The sequence below is a fragment of the Ceratotherium simum genome, chromosome 4 (assembly GCF_057802395.1).
Source record: "Ceratotherium simum simum isolate JZ-2026a chromosome 4, ASM5780239v1, whole genome shotgun sequence".
Taxonomy (NCBI): Eukaryota; Metazoa; Chordata; class Mammalia; order Perissodactyla; family Rhinocerotidae; genus Ceratotherium; species Ceratotherium simum.
In genome coordinates, this window is record NC_141903.1 from 77793272 (window position 1) to 77808230 (window position 14959).

At 39.9% G+C, this 14959-nt stretch overlaps 1 protein-coding gene across 9 annotated transcripts in view; it reads right to left on the bottom strand.

Moving 5' to 3' along the window:
- Window positions 1–9685, bottom strand: part of ADGRV1 (adhesion G protein-coupled receptor V1) — a 519382-nt gene extending 509697 nt beyond the window's left edge. For all 9 annotated transcript variants that reach the window (XR_015552022.1, XR_015552021.1, XM_087430056.1 and 6 more), the window contains exon 1: window positions 9544–9685. Coding sequence is in view for 7 of the 9 variants with exons in the window: in XM_087430056.1 (XP_087286182.1) it covers window positions 9544–9565 (22 nt within the window). In the remaining 2 variants the exon portion in view is untranslated. The remainder of the gene's footprint in view (window positions 1–9543) is intronic.
- Window positions 9686–14959: the final 5274 nt, after the last annotated feature.

Consider the following 14959-nt stretch of genomic DNA (forward strand, 5'->3'; position numbering starts at 1 on the left):
CAAAATATAGAAAGCAAAAATTGCTAGAACTCCAAAGAGAAATGAGAAATGAAGGATATTAATTCTCTCTCTCTCTCTGTAGTCAATATAACAAGTACACAAAAATTAGGAAGGATGTGGAGGATGAGAACTACACAGTTAATAAGCTTGATCTGATGGGCATATGGAATATATCCCCAACAATCAGAAAACAATGTTTTTTTGAGCACACAGGAAAGGTTTATAAAAATTGAAAACAAATTCCAAAAACTGGATATCATAAGACCTTGTGTTCTGAATACAATGAAATTCATTTATAAATTAACAATACCAAAAACCAAAAAATAAAGCAGCATCACTCGGAAATTTTAAAAAACAAGCCCTAGAAAGACTCAAATGTCAAAGCAGCAATTGTTACAGAAATAGGAACCTGAGTGATGTAAAACCCAATTTGAGGGTTCAGGGAAGACTTCCTGGAGGAAGCACTTATATTAGAAAATAAAAAGGCTAAAGATTAATGGGCCGAGGACCCAAAATACGCCTACGAAAGTAAAAAATAAAAAACACCGTTAGGGGCTGAAGCTTGGGCTCTAGTAGCTTCAAGGTAAATTTAAACTCTCTTCAGGAATCTAGAGGAGTCAAAAGGAGCTGGGGAAGAAGGAATCCTTTAGGCACCCAATCATCAATAATTTGGATTTCATGTGTGACAATCATAGCTAACAGCAACTAACTTTACTAAGTGCTAGGTGCTGCTCTAATTGCTTTACATGTGTTAACTCATCTGATCCTCATAGCAACCATCTGAAATATAAGATAACTACTGTAATTACGCTCATTTTCAAATGAGGAAACTGAGATATGGAGAGATTAAATATATTTCTTAAGATAACATCTTGGAAATGCAAACCAGGATACAAACCCAAGCTCTCAAGGCCCAGATCCCATGCTCTTAACTAAATACTAGATTAATATTCTCTATTCACAAAGGAATCTTGCTAATAGTCATAGAGGGATGATAATTTTAAGTCACTATATCTATACAGCCTATCATAAAAAATACCATTAAGTGAAAAGTGCACATCTTTATTCTCTTCTCTCTATAATCAAACAGCCTCTTATTGGCAGCATGGCCTACTCACTAGCATAGTCTAGTGAACAGAAGAGCCCTATACCTAATGCTAAATGATGTAATAAGAATGCTCACATTATGTACAATTTCCCACCCACAGTGATTTGCCATTTGCAAGGTAATTAGTTGTCAGTGTAGATTTTATTTGTGACTGACATGATACGTTAATAAGAGCAGAAGCAATGAAAGAAGGCAAGCATGCAGCTCTAATTCCACCCATGGCTACATTCATCTCCTGTGTTCAAAGAAGTGAGCCTGGGGAGGAAGGGAAAAGGTGTTGGCTACCTAGAGGAGTAGGGTTAGGATTTCTAAACATACGGTGCCATGAAATCACTGGGATTTTAAAATATCATTAAAAATCACTATAAAATCTGAACAAATTTTGAAGTCAGTAGCTATAATAAAATGTGAAAGAAGAAATTACCAGCTCAGTGTGTTTTTCAAGTCCACAGTAGAGTGCTTCAGTACACAATGAATGAGTGAATGACCAACCCCCAATACAATATCACTCAAGAACATTAGTGACAAATAGAAGAAGGATGAAGTAAAACCCCCTGCAACCTAAAACAGCTTCTGGAAATTCTATTAGTCATATTATTCCAAGGTCTCACGTAGTAGGTAGAGCACTGACTTAAAAAAGCTAAGGCATTCTAGTCACCTAAAAACAAGAACAATTTTCAAAGTTTGCTGACTTTCTCTAAGAAAGTTACTTAAATATTATGTAAAAGTGCCACACAATGGTCAAATTGTTTTACACTGGTATTCAAACATTATCTCCAAGTATTTATAATTTTGGTAACAAACGTTCAAAAGAAGTGAAGTCCTGGCTGAGGTTTGGAAATATTTTTATTAGAGTGAGGTTTCCCATGTAATGCTACCCGATGAAACAGATTTATTTACATTAGGAGACTTGAGATAAGAAATAAATTCACTTTAAAATTAATAGAAACATTTTTGTGAGACACCAAAATAACAAAATGTTATGTTATGATCATTTTTGTGATTATTAATGAGTGGATGACTTTTGGACATTAAATTGAAACATGGCTTTGTTGTTCTTAATTAATTTTGTTGACTTTAATGAATCTTCATTTCATCTATAAAGTAATACCACTTAACAACTTACAACCCAGTGGTTATTAAGATTATATGAATTAATTTATGCAAACATATGTTGCAAACCATAAGACATTAAGCAAATATATTTTTTAGGTTTCTTCGAAAGAGCTTAAAATATTTTGCCTCCACTAAAATTAGACAAATTTGCTCAAATGTCAATTTATTTTATAAAGGACATCAGACCCTTTGAGGAATATAGTTAAAGTTTCAGATAAACAAATAAATGTACACACACACACAACAGAATTAGGGCTATCTGACAAACTATATATTAGTGAATTGGAGTTGTCTTTTACTTACAGCCAAATTCTCAGTCAAGTGAGCTATTGAATTTTTTCTCATTAACAAAATAACATTTTAAAGCTTTCATAATTTGTCTTAAAAAATAAATTTTTTTCATTTTTGGCAATTCAACCAATATCATTTAGATGAGTCCCTACCAAAAAGACAGAAGTCATCAGAGAACTGAATTCAGTGTGCATCAGGTAATATCAAACTACATTTCTGATTTCAGCACATCCTAGATAGGTCAATCATTTTGTTGGCTGCTACCATACTTCTCTTCTTAGGAAAATTTACAGCTAGGGATGCGGATGAAGTCGTTGGCTGCAAATTGTTCCTTTATTTTGTTTTCTCACAATCTGGTCATCTTAAATATCTTAGTTAATTGGCAGAGATCTATGAAAGGAAAGTTCTAAGTGATAAACCTTCAAGCCATATCTGATGCATTTGCCCCGTAATGGAACCTTGAGCTTAACAGAATATATAGAAGAAAAGGGACAAATTTCTTCTAAATGTATCCTGGCTATTTTATCCACCCTCCCTATTGACCCAGTAATTCCAGTCCTAGATATATAACCAAGAGAACTGAAAACATATGCTCACACAAAAACTGGTACACAAATGTCCATAATACAACAGTCAAAAAGTAGAAACAATCCAAATGTCCATCAATTGACCAATGGATAAGTAAAAGGTAAAAGGTAGTATATTCATACAATGGAATATTATTCAGCCATAAAAAAGAATGAAGTAGTGATACATGCTACAACATGATGAACCTTGAAAACACTATGGTAAGTGAAAGAAAGCAGACACAAAAGGCCATGTATTCTATGACTCTATTTATATGAAATGTCCAGAAAAGGCACATTTGTAGAGACAGAAAGTAGATTGTTTGCCAGGGACTCAGGGGTGGGGAAAGGATAAAGAGTGAAAGCTAATGGTACAGGATTTCTTTTCGATGTGATGAAAATGTTCTGGAATAGACAGTGGTGACAGTCCCAAACCCACCCTGTACTTCCAGCCATCTCTTTCTCCTCTTTCAACCGTTCCAGTCCAGCTGATCTAACATGTATCTGGGACAAGACACCTGGATCCTTCTTCCCTCTGCACCTCTGATCCGAGCTACTCCCCAGGCTCTCCTCTGAACCTCCCCCACCCCTCTCCTCCACCATTCTTTAAGGCCAGATCAAGTCCCACTTTTTCCAGAACACTTTCCATCTTTAGCTGACTAGTGTGCTAGAGGACAGGTCAGCCTTCTTTGTTTCATTCCTGTTCATCAACACTGTTGAATTTAAATGAATAATATACAAATGACTCTAATTGTAGCTGCAGATAGGGCTTCCTCTTTATATCATGGATTGGAAATAGAGAAGATAATGCAATTCTTTCATATATGTTCTCAAAATTATATATACTGATCACTTGCAAAGCTTGTATCTAAAACACTTCTCTATTATGCCTTCTTTCAGTTAAACATTATTTAAAAAATGAAAAATGTATCATTTTACTTCCAAACAATTACATAAGTTCAACTTTGCAAAAACAGTGTTGCATTAAAAGATGAGCTAAATTGAATTACTGCCCCACGACGTGGATTAAAGGATATCACTCCAATTATCATAACAAAAAGATTATCATAACATACAGTGCTTCTTTCAAAGGAATATGACTATATACATGAAGTATATTAATATTACCTATCACAGTTCATGACTAAAGAAGTTAACAAAATCTTATTTTCAATTAGCACACAAATACAAACCTTTGAATTATTTCCACAATATGCCTCAGTGCACTTATTCATTTGTTATAACACTTTTAAAAAAATTATTTTCTCTTTTACACATATTCCCCACAGAATTCTTTCTTGCAGAGAGAGAGGAAAGTCAATATAAATAATTAAGAATTGCTGCTTCTTTGTTAATTTTGAGTCATCTCAATTATATATATACCCTCTGTTTATTGTGCATACTGCACTCTACTAAGAGTGCCACACAATGCCTTTCTGAAGGTGCATTTTATCTGACGCTATTCTATATCTTTCAGCCTGTGCCATATTTCAATAAAGACTACTTAATAATTACAATCATCCCCTTATTAGCTTGGCATTTCATTTTCTTTGCCCTATGGCACCCTACAGTAAAGGCAAGGAAAACTCTCTGCTGATTAGTTATTTAAGACCAGCAGCAAGAACTCCGCTGGAGGGAAGGCTACTTGGAGAGGATTACACAAGAGCTAGCGCTCAACAGCCTCAGACAGAGAGCAGCAAATTATAAACCCAAGTACTTCATTGCATGTAACCAAATTGGCTAGTTGAAATGCTAATTGCCTTTCAGCAAAACTAAAGACAGACAGGGGACCTTGTGCTTCAGAGAATAAAATGCATTTTTACTCCACTTCTGCACTATTGTCTTGCTGAGAATCATGTGAAATCTATTCATAAAGGTAGCTCTTTCCCTAACCTTTAAATGTGGGAAATTTATTTAGCCCCGACCAGCACCTCTAACGGCTGATGTGCCAAGAGGCGAACAGATGGTTGGATTTAAGCCCTGTTAAGCCCCTAATAAAGTAAACCATGAAAGAATTCTATTCTCAAATATACAGCACAAATAAGGAAAATGTGCCCAGAATAAAAAGAATTTTGAATAACAAATGAATTCGTGAAATTAAAATAATCAAATAATATAATCTTTAAACCATGAATATTTTTAGTGTAATTACATTCAAATGCATATGGAAAGAGCTATCATTGTCTCTCTGAAAGAGACCCCCAACCTCCCTTTATACCTAATAATTTTCTATTAGTTCAAAACTCATTTATGGACAATTATTCCAACAGCCAGTTTTCCCTCTTTATATGAAAGAGGGTTCATTCTGGGTTTTCAGAATCCTGAATAAATGAATGAGCAATACCCTAGCAGCATCCTGCCCTCATTTTGAGGTATAGCCAAACTTACGCCTGACTGCACCAGAAAGGGCCCCATGACCACCTGCCCAGCAGCTGGGGGAGGGACTTGGTGTGGCACATTTTAAAGTGTATAGTGTGTCACAGTGGAATCAGAAAACACAGCCTTTGTATTACCACAGCCTCCCGCGTCCCAGCTCCACCCTTCTCCTCCTCTGCCACACCTCTATCAGGGCAACAGAGCTGGGTGCTATGGCTTCCTGTGTGGCCTGACATCCTGGCATCTTGGGGGACCCTCCCTACACGCAAAGATGCTTCTTGTCCCCCCAGAGTCCTGCCTTGTGAAGGGAGAAAAACAGGCATGCATGAGTAGTGAAATCAACTTTCTATACTACCTCATTCTGCATGAGATACAAGGAGTCCGGTTTATTAGTAGTATGTTGATCTTCATTTCTCAACAAGTATCTTTCTTTACACAAAGTTTGAGCTAACTGAGAGTGACAGAATACTAAGACTAAACAGAGCTTTAAACTGTAAATGGTCGGGCCGGCTCTGTGGCTTAGCGGTTAAGTGCGCGCGCTCTGATACTGGCGGCCTGGGTTCGGATCCCGGGCGCGCCCCAAGGCACCACTTCTCCGTCCAGCGCGAGGCCGAGTCCCACGTACAGCAACTAGAAGGATGTGAACCTATGACATACAACTATCTGCTGGGGCTTTGGGGGGAAAAAAATGAATAAATAAAATCTTTAAAAAAAAAAAAAAAAAAAAAAACTGTAAATGGTGTCAATAAATAATTCAGCTGTCAACCTGATTCGCCAGGAGTTAAGGGAAGAAGGACATCTCTCTGGTTGGATGTTCACCAAAACCTTTGGACAGTGGAGTTCCTGGTGATTTTCCTTTTTTTCTGTACTGTTCGAAATTCCTACATGACTTTGTATTATCTTTACAATCAGAAAAAAAGTTATTTCCAAGTCAGAGAGAGAGAGAGAGAAATGTACACTCAACTGTGTATAATATTTAGTGGTGTGATTTTTCTCACAAAATCAGGGAAACGCCTGTCCAAGTCTCTCCATGGTAACACACTACGTTTTATAATCAAATTAAACAATCATCATCTAAGGAGCTCAATATGCTTTGTAAGCATCTGTAAACTGTCTAGTTGCCCTCTATATGAAACAAAAGTGGTGACGGCCCAGTGTTTCCACTGTGCAGATTTTGGACCCAGTGCATGAAATAATGACTTGTCACAGGTGTAGATCACAAGGACATTTGTTTCCACTTTCCTAAACCCTAGAGACACTAGAGAAATATATAACACAGTCATTGTTCTCAAAGATTTTGTATCCTAACTGGTGCAACCTTGAAGTTTTCAATAACAGTAGGACAGCACTATATACAAGGGCAAGAGGCAGCATTGGTTGACTGGCAATAAATCAAACATTTAATGACCAAGTTAACCTGATAACATGTTTCCCACTTATTACTTTACAGGAATGTACAGGTGACTAAAGTCATAAATGGGAAAATAGAATATGTGACTTTAAGTGAGACTCTTAACTTTTCTAGGTTTCCATTTCCCCAAATATAAAATAAAGGAGTTGGCTCCAAGTCTCCTCCCAGGGCTTAAGGATTTCAATGCTGTGTTCACAGCCTACGAATTTCTAATGATAAAGAATCATACACCTAACCTAAAGCAAAAAGTATTTTCTTTGTGGGTCCCCTCAGAGCATAGACCTTTCTGCCTCAGTTTCTTCATCTGCAAATCAAGTAATAGTATTTGATGATTAAATTTAAAGTTACTCTATTTAAAGGGCCTCACAGAATTCCTGGTATTTAGTGGACATTGAATCAATGGGGCATACTATTATCAGTCATCGTGGGAATATGAACAGAAGGGTTTAGTCACAGCTAATTCTGCTATGAACACTGTTTTTTTTGGGTGTAGCCTGGGCAAGGGCACCTCCAAGTACAACGATATCTGAACTACTTTTGCTTAACACCAGCCTCTGCCTTCCCATATTATTTCTAATCATTATTTTTATTACCATAAAAGCATTTGTGTCCCAAATATATCTCATTATCATTTTCTGACAATGAATATAATTGGCATTCAATATTTGATAAATATATATACAGCATAAAACTATAATTGTTGTTATTAAAATATAATAAATGTTGACTGATACATCATTTCTATACCTGATGATATCAAGACTCAGTGTTTTTATATAATTTACCTTCACTCCATTATGAACTTACATTTTGGTCTCAGATTATTTCTTTTTTTTTTTTTTTTTTAAAGATTTTATTTATTTATTTATTTTCCCCCCAAAGCCCCAGTAGATAGTTGCATGTCACAGCTGCACATCCTTCTAGTTGCTGTATGTGGGACGCGGCCTCAGCATGGCCGGAGAAGTGGTGTGTCGGTGCGCACGCGGGATCCGAACCCGGGCCGCCAGCAGCGGAGCGCACGCACTTAACCGCTAAGCCACAGGGCCGGCCCTCAGATTATTTCTTAACTGGTGTTTATAGGCGGTTTCAGCTTTTAATTATTACATTAAGTATAGTGTAGATGCTCAGAGCACTCAGGAAAAATCTCTGATCCAGCCCTTACTAACAGGGGAACTTTGGACAAGGAGCTTAAACTTTCCATGCCACAGTGTCATTATCTGTAAAATGGAATAATGCTGTTTAATTTGTGGTGGTGTTGTGAGTGTTAAGTAAAATAATCTATATAAAGTGCTTCTTGGAATTCATTACATAGCAGGCATTCAATACGGGATGACTGCTACAGTCATTCATCATGGAAATAAAAACGGAGACAGGATTCAGTCATACTTTTTTTAGTGGACACATTTTGGTTACTTCTTTTAAATAGTTGTAACCTTGAGATATATCATTTCTAGCTGAAATAAGTCTTCTCAATCACCTACTCCAATCCCTTTACTTCATAAATGAAGAAACTAAGGCCTAAAAGGATGAGTGAATATCCAATGTCACTATGAGTTAATGGCAGAGCCAGGATGTTATACATAATGCCATATATTTAACATATTTTAACACAGTTCAGAGTGTATTTGGCACTCCCCTGTAGTCTAGGAAATAACCCAAAAACAAACTGCTGGTGTTCATTTGTACCCTGACTAGAACATCTTTTTTTCTTTTCTTTAATGCCTTTTCTGGGTTTTTTGTTTTTTGGTTTTTTTCAGATCTATCTAGCTCTTTTGATAAATGATACACAAAGGGGTGGAAAAGAACTTTAGTAATTTAAGGTAATAACAAGCAAGAATTTTTAAATGATGCTGTATTAGTTAAGATACATAATTTTTAGCTTTATCCTAATTGTCAGTAATTATGCACCCTTAAGATTTGATATCAGTGATTTCTGAGAGCGTGCACCTTATATATAAACACATTATACACATTTTTAAAGGTTGTGGATTTCGCGAAACGTGAAAAGTTGATTTAAAACAAAAGTGACACAGAATAAGTTAATACTGCACCTTAAAATCAGTTTTTTCCATTGCCATAATTTCTCAGTTTTAAGAAAAAAATCAATTTTAAAATAGTTTAAGACATTAAAAATGTGTAAGCTGTTTTAAAAAATACATTATTCTACAGCTCCAAACTAATTCCAAACTCTCCGAATATATTTCACTGAAAACTCTTCGACGCAGCGGTTATTTTGGAACATAAGACTCAAGTTTACCTCAACCTTCCCATTATTAATTATTACCTATGGCGCGCCGTTCTTCATCGCTGATTTTCCAAGCACACTTTTTAAAATTAAAGCTAGTGTTGGGGTTTCAAACAGGCAGAAAGAGAAGAAAGGAAACTTCCCTCTGCTCTTTCACCTCTCACCGTCTTTGAGACCAGGCAGCTCTGGAAGGGCCGGGCGGCAGGCAGGCACCGCTCACCGCACCGGCGCAGCCGCGGGCAGAGGACGCGGGCCGCCCTGCCCCGTTAGCCGCAGCCGGCGGCGCCGGGTGCGCGCCCTGCCTCCCGCGCCCTCGCCTCCCACCTCCAGCAACAGGTGCCGCAGCAGCGACCCCGCGCCGCCGCGGATACCGCCGCGTTCCCCCGGGGCGCCGGGATGCTCGCAGCACCATCCCCCAGCCACAGCCTACCTGAACCCGGGGACACCGACATCCGCGTGCGCCTGCGGTGCGCCCCACCGGTCCCCCCTCCGCACGTCCTCGCTCTGCCCTTCGCTCGCGTCTCCGCGCTCAGCCTGGGCTGCCGATTCTTTCTCCCGCTATCGGGTCACGAAGGTGCCTCCATCCTCCTCCCCCTCCTTCTCCCCCCTTCCACCTCCCCCTCTATCCTCCGTCTGCTCCAATAGGACTCGCGGCTCCCCGGGCTGCGCTCACCTGACTAGCGGAGCGGGGGTGGCCGCCCAAGGCAGCAAACCCCCATCTGCGCAGCGGGCAGCCAGGTCCGAGCTACGGCGTCGGGAACTCCCTGCCTCGGCCATCCCTAATGGACTCTTCCAGCAGCGAGGCGCCGAAGCTGACCTGCCTGCGCGCAGGAACGCGCGCGTCCCGCCTCTGCCCGCGCGTCCCAGGCCAAGTGCGCGCTCTGCGCTTTCTAGTCGGCCTCTTTACTCAACTTTGGAGTTTGTCTCCCTAGGCACAAGGATTTCTCCCGCCTAGACAGCGGGGCTCTCTGTCCTGGGTACTCCACTCAAAGCAATTCCCAGTTTTCTTTCCGGGGAGAAAACCCATTTACTGAGTCTTGTTATGTTTCTAAGTACATTTTTTTTTGTGTGTGAGGAAGATCAGCCCTGAGCTAACGTCCATGCTAATCCTCCTCTTTTTGCTGAGGAAGACCGGCTCTGAGCTAACATCTGTTGCCAATCCTCCTCCTTTTTCTTCCCCAAAGCCCCAGTAGATAGTTGTATGTCATAGCTGCACATCCTTCTAGTTGCTGTACGTGGGATGCCGCCTCAGTGCGGCTGCACAAACGGTGGCTCGGACGTGCCTGGGCTCTGAACCCAGGCCTCCAGTATCGGGGGTGCGCGCACTTAGCTGCTAAGCCGCAGGCCGGCTCCTAAGGACATTTCTTTTAACGTGACTGAAGCACCCCCTGAGATGTTCTCCCCCTGAGACTTTGCACATAAATTGATGAAATATTAGAAATGAGGAATCTACTCCAACATACACTTATAAGTAGAGACTGACTGAGGTCAACATCTGGGTAAATTATCTGTCTCCTCATTTATAAAATAGGATTATTTTTAATTCCTACCTCACACAACTGTCAGGATTAGACGAATGAGCTCGTGTTGTGAAGTGCAACTCCACACCTGCCATGTGAATAAACCCTCCACAAATGTTGGCAACTATTCCCAGGGCTTAAAAGTAAAGCCCCCAAAGTTGGACCATATAATCGGCAGCGTGCAAATGCCCATCTGCACCAGAGATTTTTAAAGTACATGCCGCATTCTTAGTTTCAAACCAGGAGGGAGATTAAAGATTAGCAATTAGTCCAACACCACCTCACCGCTGATTTTATGGACTAAAAAATTAAAATAAGAGCTGATTGAGTGGCTGAGTTCAAGGCAGAAGCAGAACTAGGTCCTAGGTCTCAATTACAAATATAGGGCATATAGGCACCCTTCCTAACAAATCAAATAGAAATAGATAGTTACTTTGAGTTGCAAACTGCTATCCAGGAGTGCTAATGTAGCATTATCATGGACTGTTGCTGAAGCCTCATCTCAAAGCTGCAACAGTCAACAAACAGTTGGGCATCAAAGGCTGAGGTTGTTCAGGCAGAAGAGTTCTCCTACAGAAACCGTGTGGGAATGCAAATACTGTCCTTCAAGGCCTAAGAACAGGTAGTGAGAAAAGCAACCTAAATGATCGAGGAGATCGATCAGCTTTGCTGTGAGGCTCAACTACAAATGTGGAGCTGGGTCTAGAAGCCATAAATCCATGGGGCGCATTGAAAGAGCAAACACAGGCGTGCTTACTATATCCTGCAGTAGATAAACTGAAACTTGAAGACAATTTAAAGTCAAAACAGTGAATCAATTATCCACGTAGTGATAATGTGAAACAGAAAATAAATTAGAAAAATGTTTTCTACATTGTTTATTGTAAATGTGCATTTACTCCATTAATACACCCCATGGATTTACAGCTTCTAGATTATTTGAACATTTTGCTAAAATATATATTGAACACTCAGTTTTATTGTATTATTAGTATGCTTAAAGGCTTTATTTGTGGCTAAATGTTACTTTAATTTATTAAGACTGTGACAAAGTCAATGTCTGTCAAGAAACTATTCTGTCTTAATCATTGTTTCACCAAGTCCTGTGATTAAACACATTCTGCACAACTGGATTTACTCAGCATGCATTTTCACTTTGTGGATGACATCACCCTAGTTACTGTGAGGGGTCAAAATGAAAACGTACACCCATTCTCCTTCTCAAAGCTACCTCAAGGAACGAAGTAATTCATCAACAATTATTACTGAGCAGTTAGGAAGCAGAAGACACGGGAAGGCACTGTGAGAAAAACAATGATCTCTAAAACATATCCCTGAGTTCGCTCAGCTTGCACTCTCTCTAGGGTGAAGGTTTAATGAAGCGAAAAGCAGAATATGCCAAGCAAAAAATGAGCATCCCAGAGAGTGCTAGAGATGCTCCAAGAGGAAGAGATTATATGGAATGGCAAAGGCTTCTCCAGAGAGCTGATGGTCTTTGCCTTGAAGAATAAAACCATAGGAAATGGTATAGCTGGTATTTTTAGCACTAGTATTTGACAAAGTAGTGTAGATGCTATCAAATGCTGAAAGTATTCAATGAAGGCCCATCACACTTAAATCCAAACTCCTCACACAGATTAAAAGAACCACATGATTCTGTCCCTCTTCTCCTCTCCAGTGTCATCTTATACCATTCTCCCTCTTTTCACTATATTCCTGTCACACTGACCTTCCTTCATTGGCTCAAACACAGCAAATTATTCCTGCCTTAGAACCTTTGCACGAGCTCCCCCTTCTGCTTGGCACACAGTTCCCAGAGATCTCCATGTGGCTGGCTCCTCTATCATATCCTTCATTTGAGGAGTAGGTCAACTATCCCTTCCTCCGAGGTGTCTGCCCTGATAACTTCCATGGGCACTCTTACCCGTTACCCTGTTTTATTTTCTTTATATCATTTATCCCTATAAATACCTTATCTGCTTACTTAGGGGTTTTTGTCTGCCCATAAGAACAAAAGCCCCACGGGGGTAGGTTCCATGTCTCTCTCATTCACTGATGTGTACCTAGTAGCTAGAATAGGCTCTGGGATATAGCAGAAACTCAATGCACATGGAAGGGAGGGAGGGAAGGAGGGAGAGCAGGCCTACATAATAGGGTTCTGTGAAGAACCTGGAAGGCTATCATAGCAAAAAGAGTCCCAGAGCCTACTTCCTTGTACTTCACAATCCAACCTTAGAAAATATGATCCCATGTTAAAATACAAATATGCCTGACTCAGAGATATTTTAAACTTCTTCCATCATTTACAGCTTAGAGAGACTTTGTTCTTCAAGTCATGCTTTGATAAGGAAAACAGAAAGGAAGAGGATTTCTGGACATCTGGAGGTGGGAGGTGGCCAGGGCCACTGCGAGAGAAGGGCGTTGACAGGAAAGTTGAAAGTTCTGAAGGCAAAGTTGGCCTAATTCCCAATTTTGCTTCAATGCAGCACTGATGGAGCGTAAGCCTTTTCCCCTATAGAAATCTTCAGCGAACCAATTCAATAACTCTAAATTTCACACAGTAAAGAGTAATTAGTTTTCTTAAACCCTATCAGAAAAGTACTGATGTCATACAATTTTTCTTCCTTCTGCAATTTAGTTAGTCTTGCATATTGAGTAAGCCTTATAAATCTTCTCCAAAGGTCTTTGTAGTTCCTTGAAAAAGGTATTTCTCATACTTGATATTCTGAGTTCAGATATTCAAGTTCAGGCATACATAAGGGAATTTCATCGAAGGAACAAACCAAGCTAGGCAATATCTACTTCCCCTCCCCTCCGAAAAAACAGAAGTAGGATGTTACTTCAACAGTGCCCAGATCTGTCTTCCAGAGGCTTCTTCTGTTTGGGCCCTAGGTCTGACCCAGGAAAAAAATTAACACTTGCCAGGAGCTTGCCACAGACCTGGTCTCCTCTTCCTCTCCCCACTCCTAGGTTCAGACCTATCTGGGCTACTGGTCACCCAACTCTCCTCCATTCCACATCCATCTGTAGTAAAGTTTTCAATAAAATTGTTTATCATCTTAGCACTCCATAATGGAAAAACAAACAGAGCTTAAATCCACATTCTCAAAGGCCTGGCACACAGTAGTAGCTCATTAAACATTTGTGGAATGAGCGATGAGACTGGACGAATAGTGAGAAGGAGGCCCCACTGTCAGACCCAGAATTAGAATTTGTGAGCCAGAGGAAATCATTTCCTGCTGCAAAGGGATCAGAGAATCCATTTAATAACTGAGAATACTTTAAGCTTGAGATTCTACTCCCGGGTCAGAAAAAGACAAATGTTATTGGGCTTTTTGGAAATAAAAAGCCTCAGAAAATCTGAGCGATTCCCTGGAAGGTCTCTCACACAGACCTATCCCTTGGTGTTACTACTTTCTGGAACACTCTATTCCAAGCTGATTTTCGTTCAGCTGATCTCTTGCTTACTAATACTTAAAAACCTACTGCCTCTGAGCTGCCGGACCTTGCTTTTCTTCTTGTTCAGATGGTACTATAATCCTGCCAGCTGCGACGCATATTTTAAGTGAGTACTTATTTAACCAGAAGCATTGCTAGACACTCAGAATATGAACATGGACAAAATATGGTCTCTGCCCTCATACAGTCCACATCAAGTAAGGGAAAGAAGACATAAATCGTGATCCTTGAAAGTACAGTGTGACCAGTGCTGTTAGGGAGATACAAAGATGGTTCAGAGAAGGGAGAGATGAGATTACTGAATTGCTCTTGGCTCTGATAGGTCTGTCGCCTTGGTTCCCACGACTTGCTGTTCTTCTCTCTGACAGAATCAGCCAGGTGCTCCCAATTACCTCTGGACCTGAGTTAGCCATGCTGGGATCGAGTCACACTCAACAGGAAACATATAAAAACAGTCTTAAACCTCTTTGCCAGGGATCAGAAAACTTTCTATAAAGGACCAGACAGCAAATATTTTAGACTTGTAGGCCACGCAGTCTCTGTCGTAACTATTCAACTCTGCCATTATAGTGTGAAAGCTCCCAAAGACAATATGTCAACAGATGAGCCTGGCTGTGTGCCAATAAAACTTATTACAAAAGCAGGCAGTGGCCAGAAATGGCTGAAGGTCCAGTTTGCCTACCCCTGCTCTATGCAGAGGAAAAGTTACTTTAGTCACCAGATTCTTTTTTGATAATGGTATCCTAAAATTATTAATTCACTCAACAAACATTTATTGAGTGCCAGTACTATATGATGCTTTGGAGATGTAAAGATGAATAAGGATATGGTCCCAGTGCTCAAGAAGCCTTCTGTAGCACAATTTGC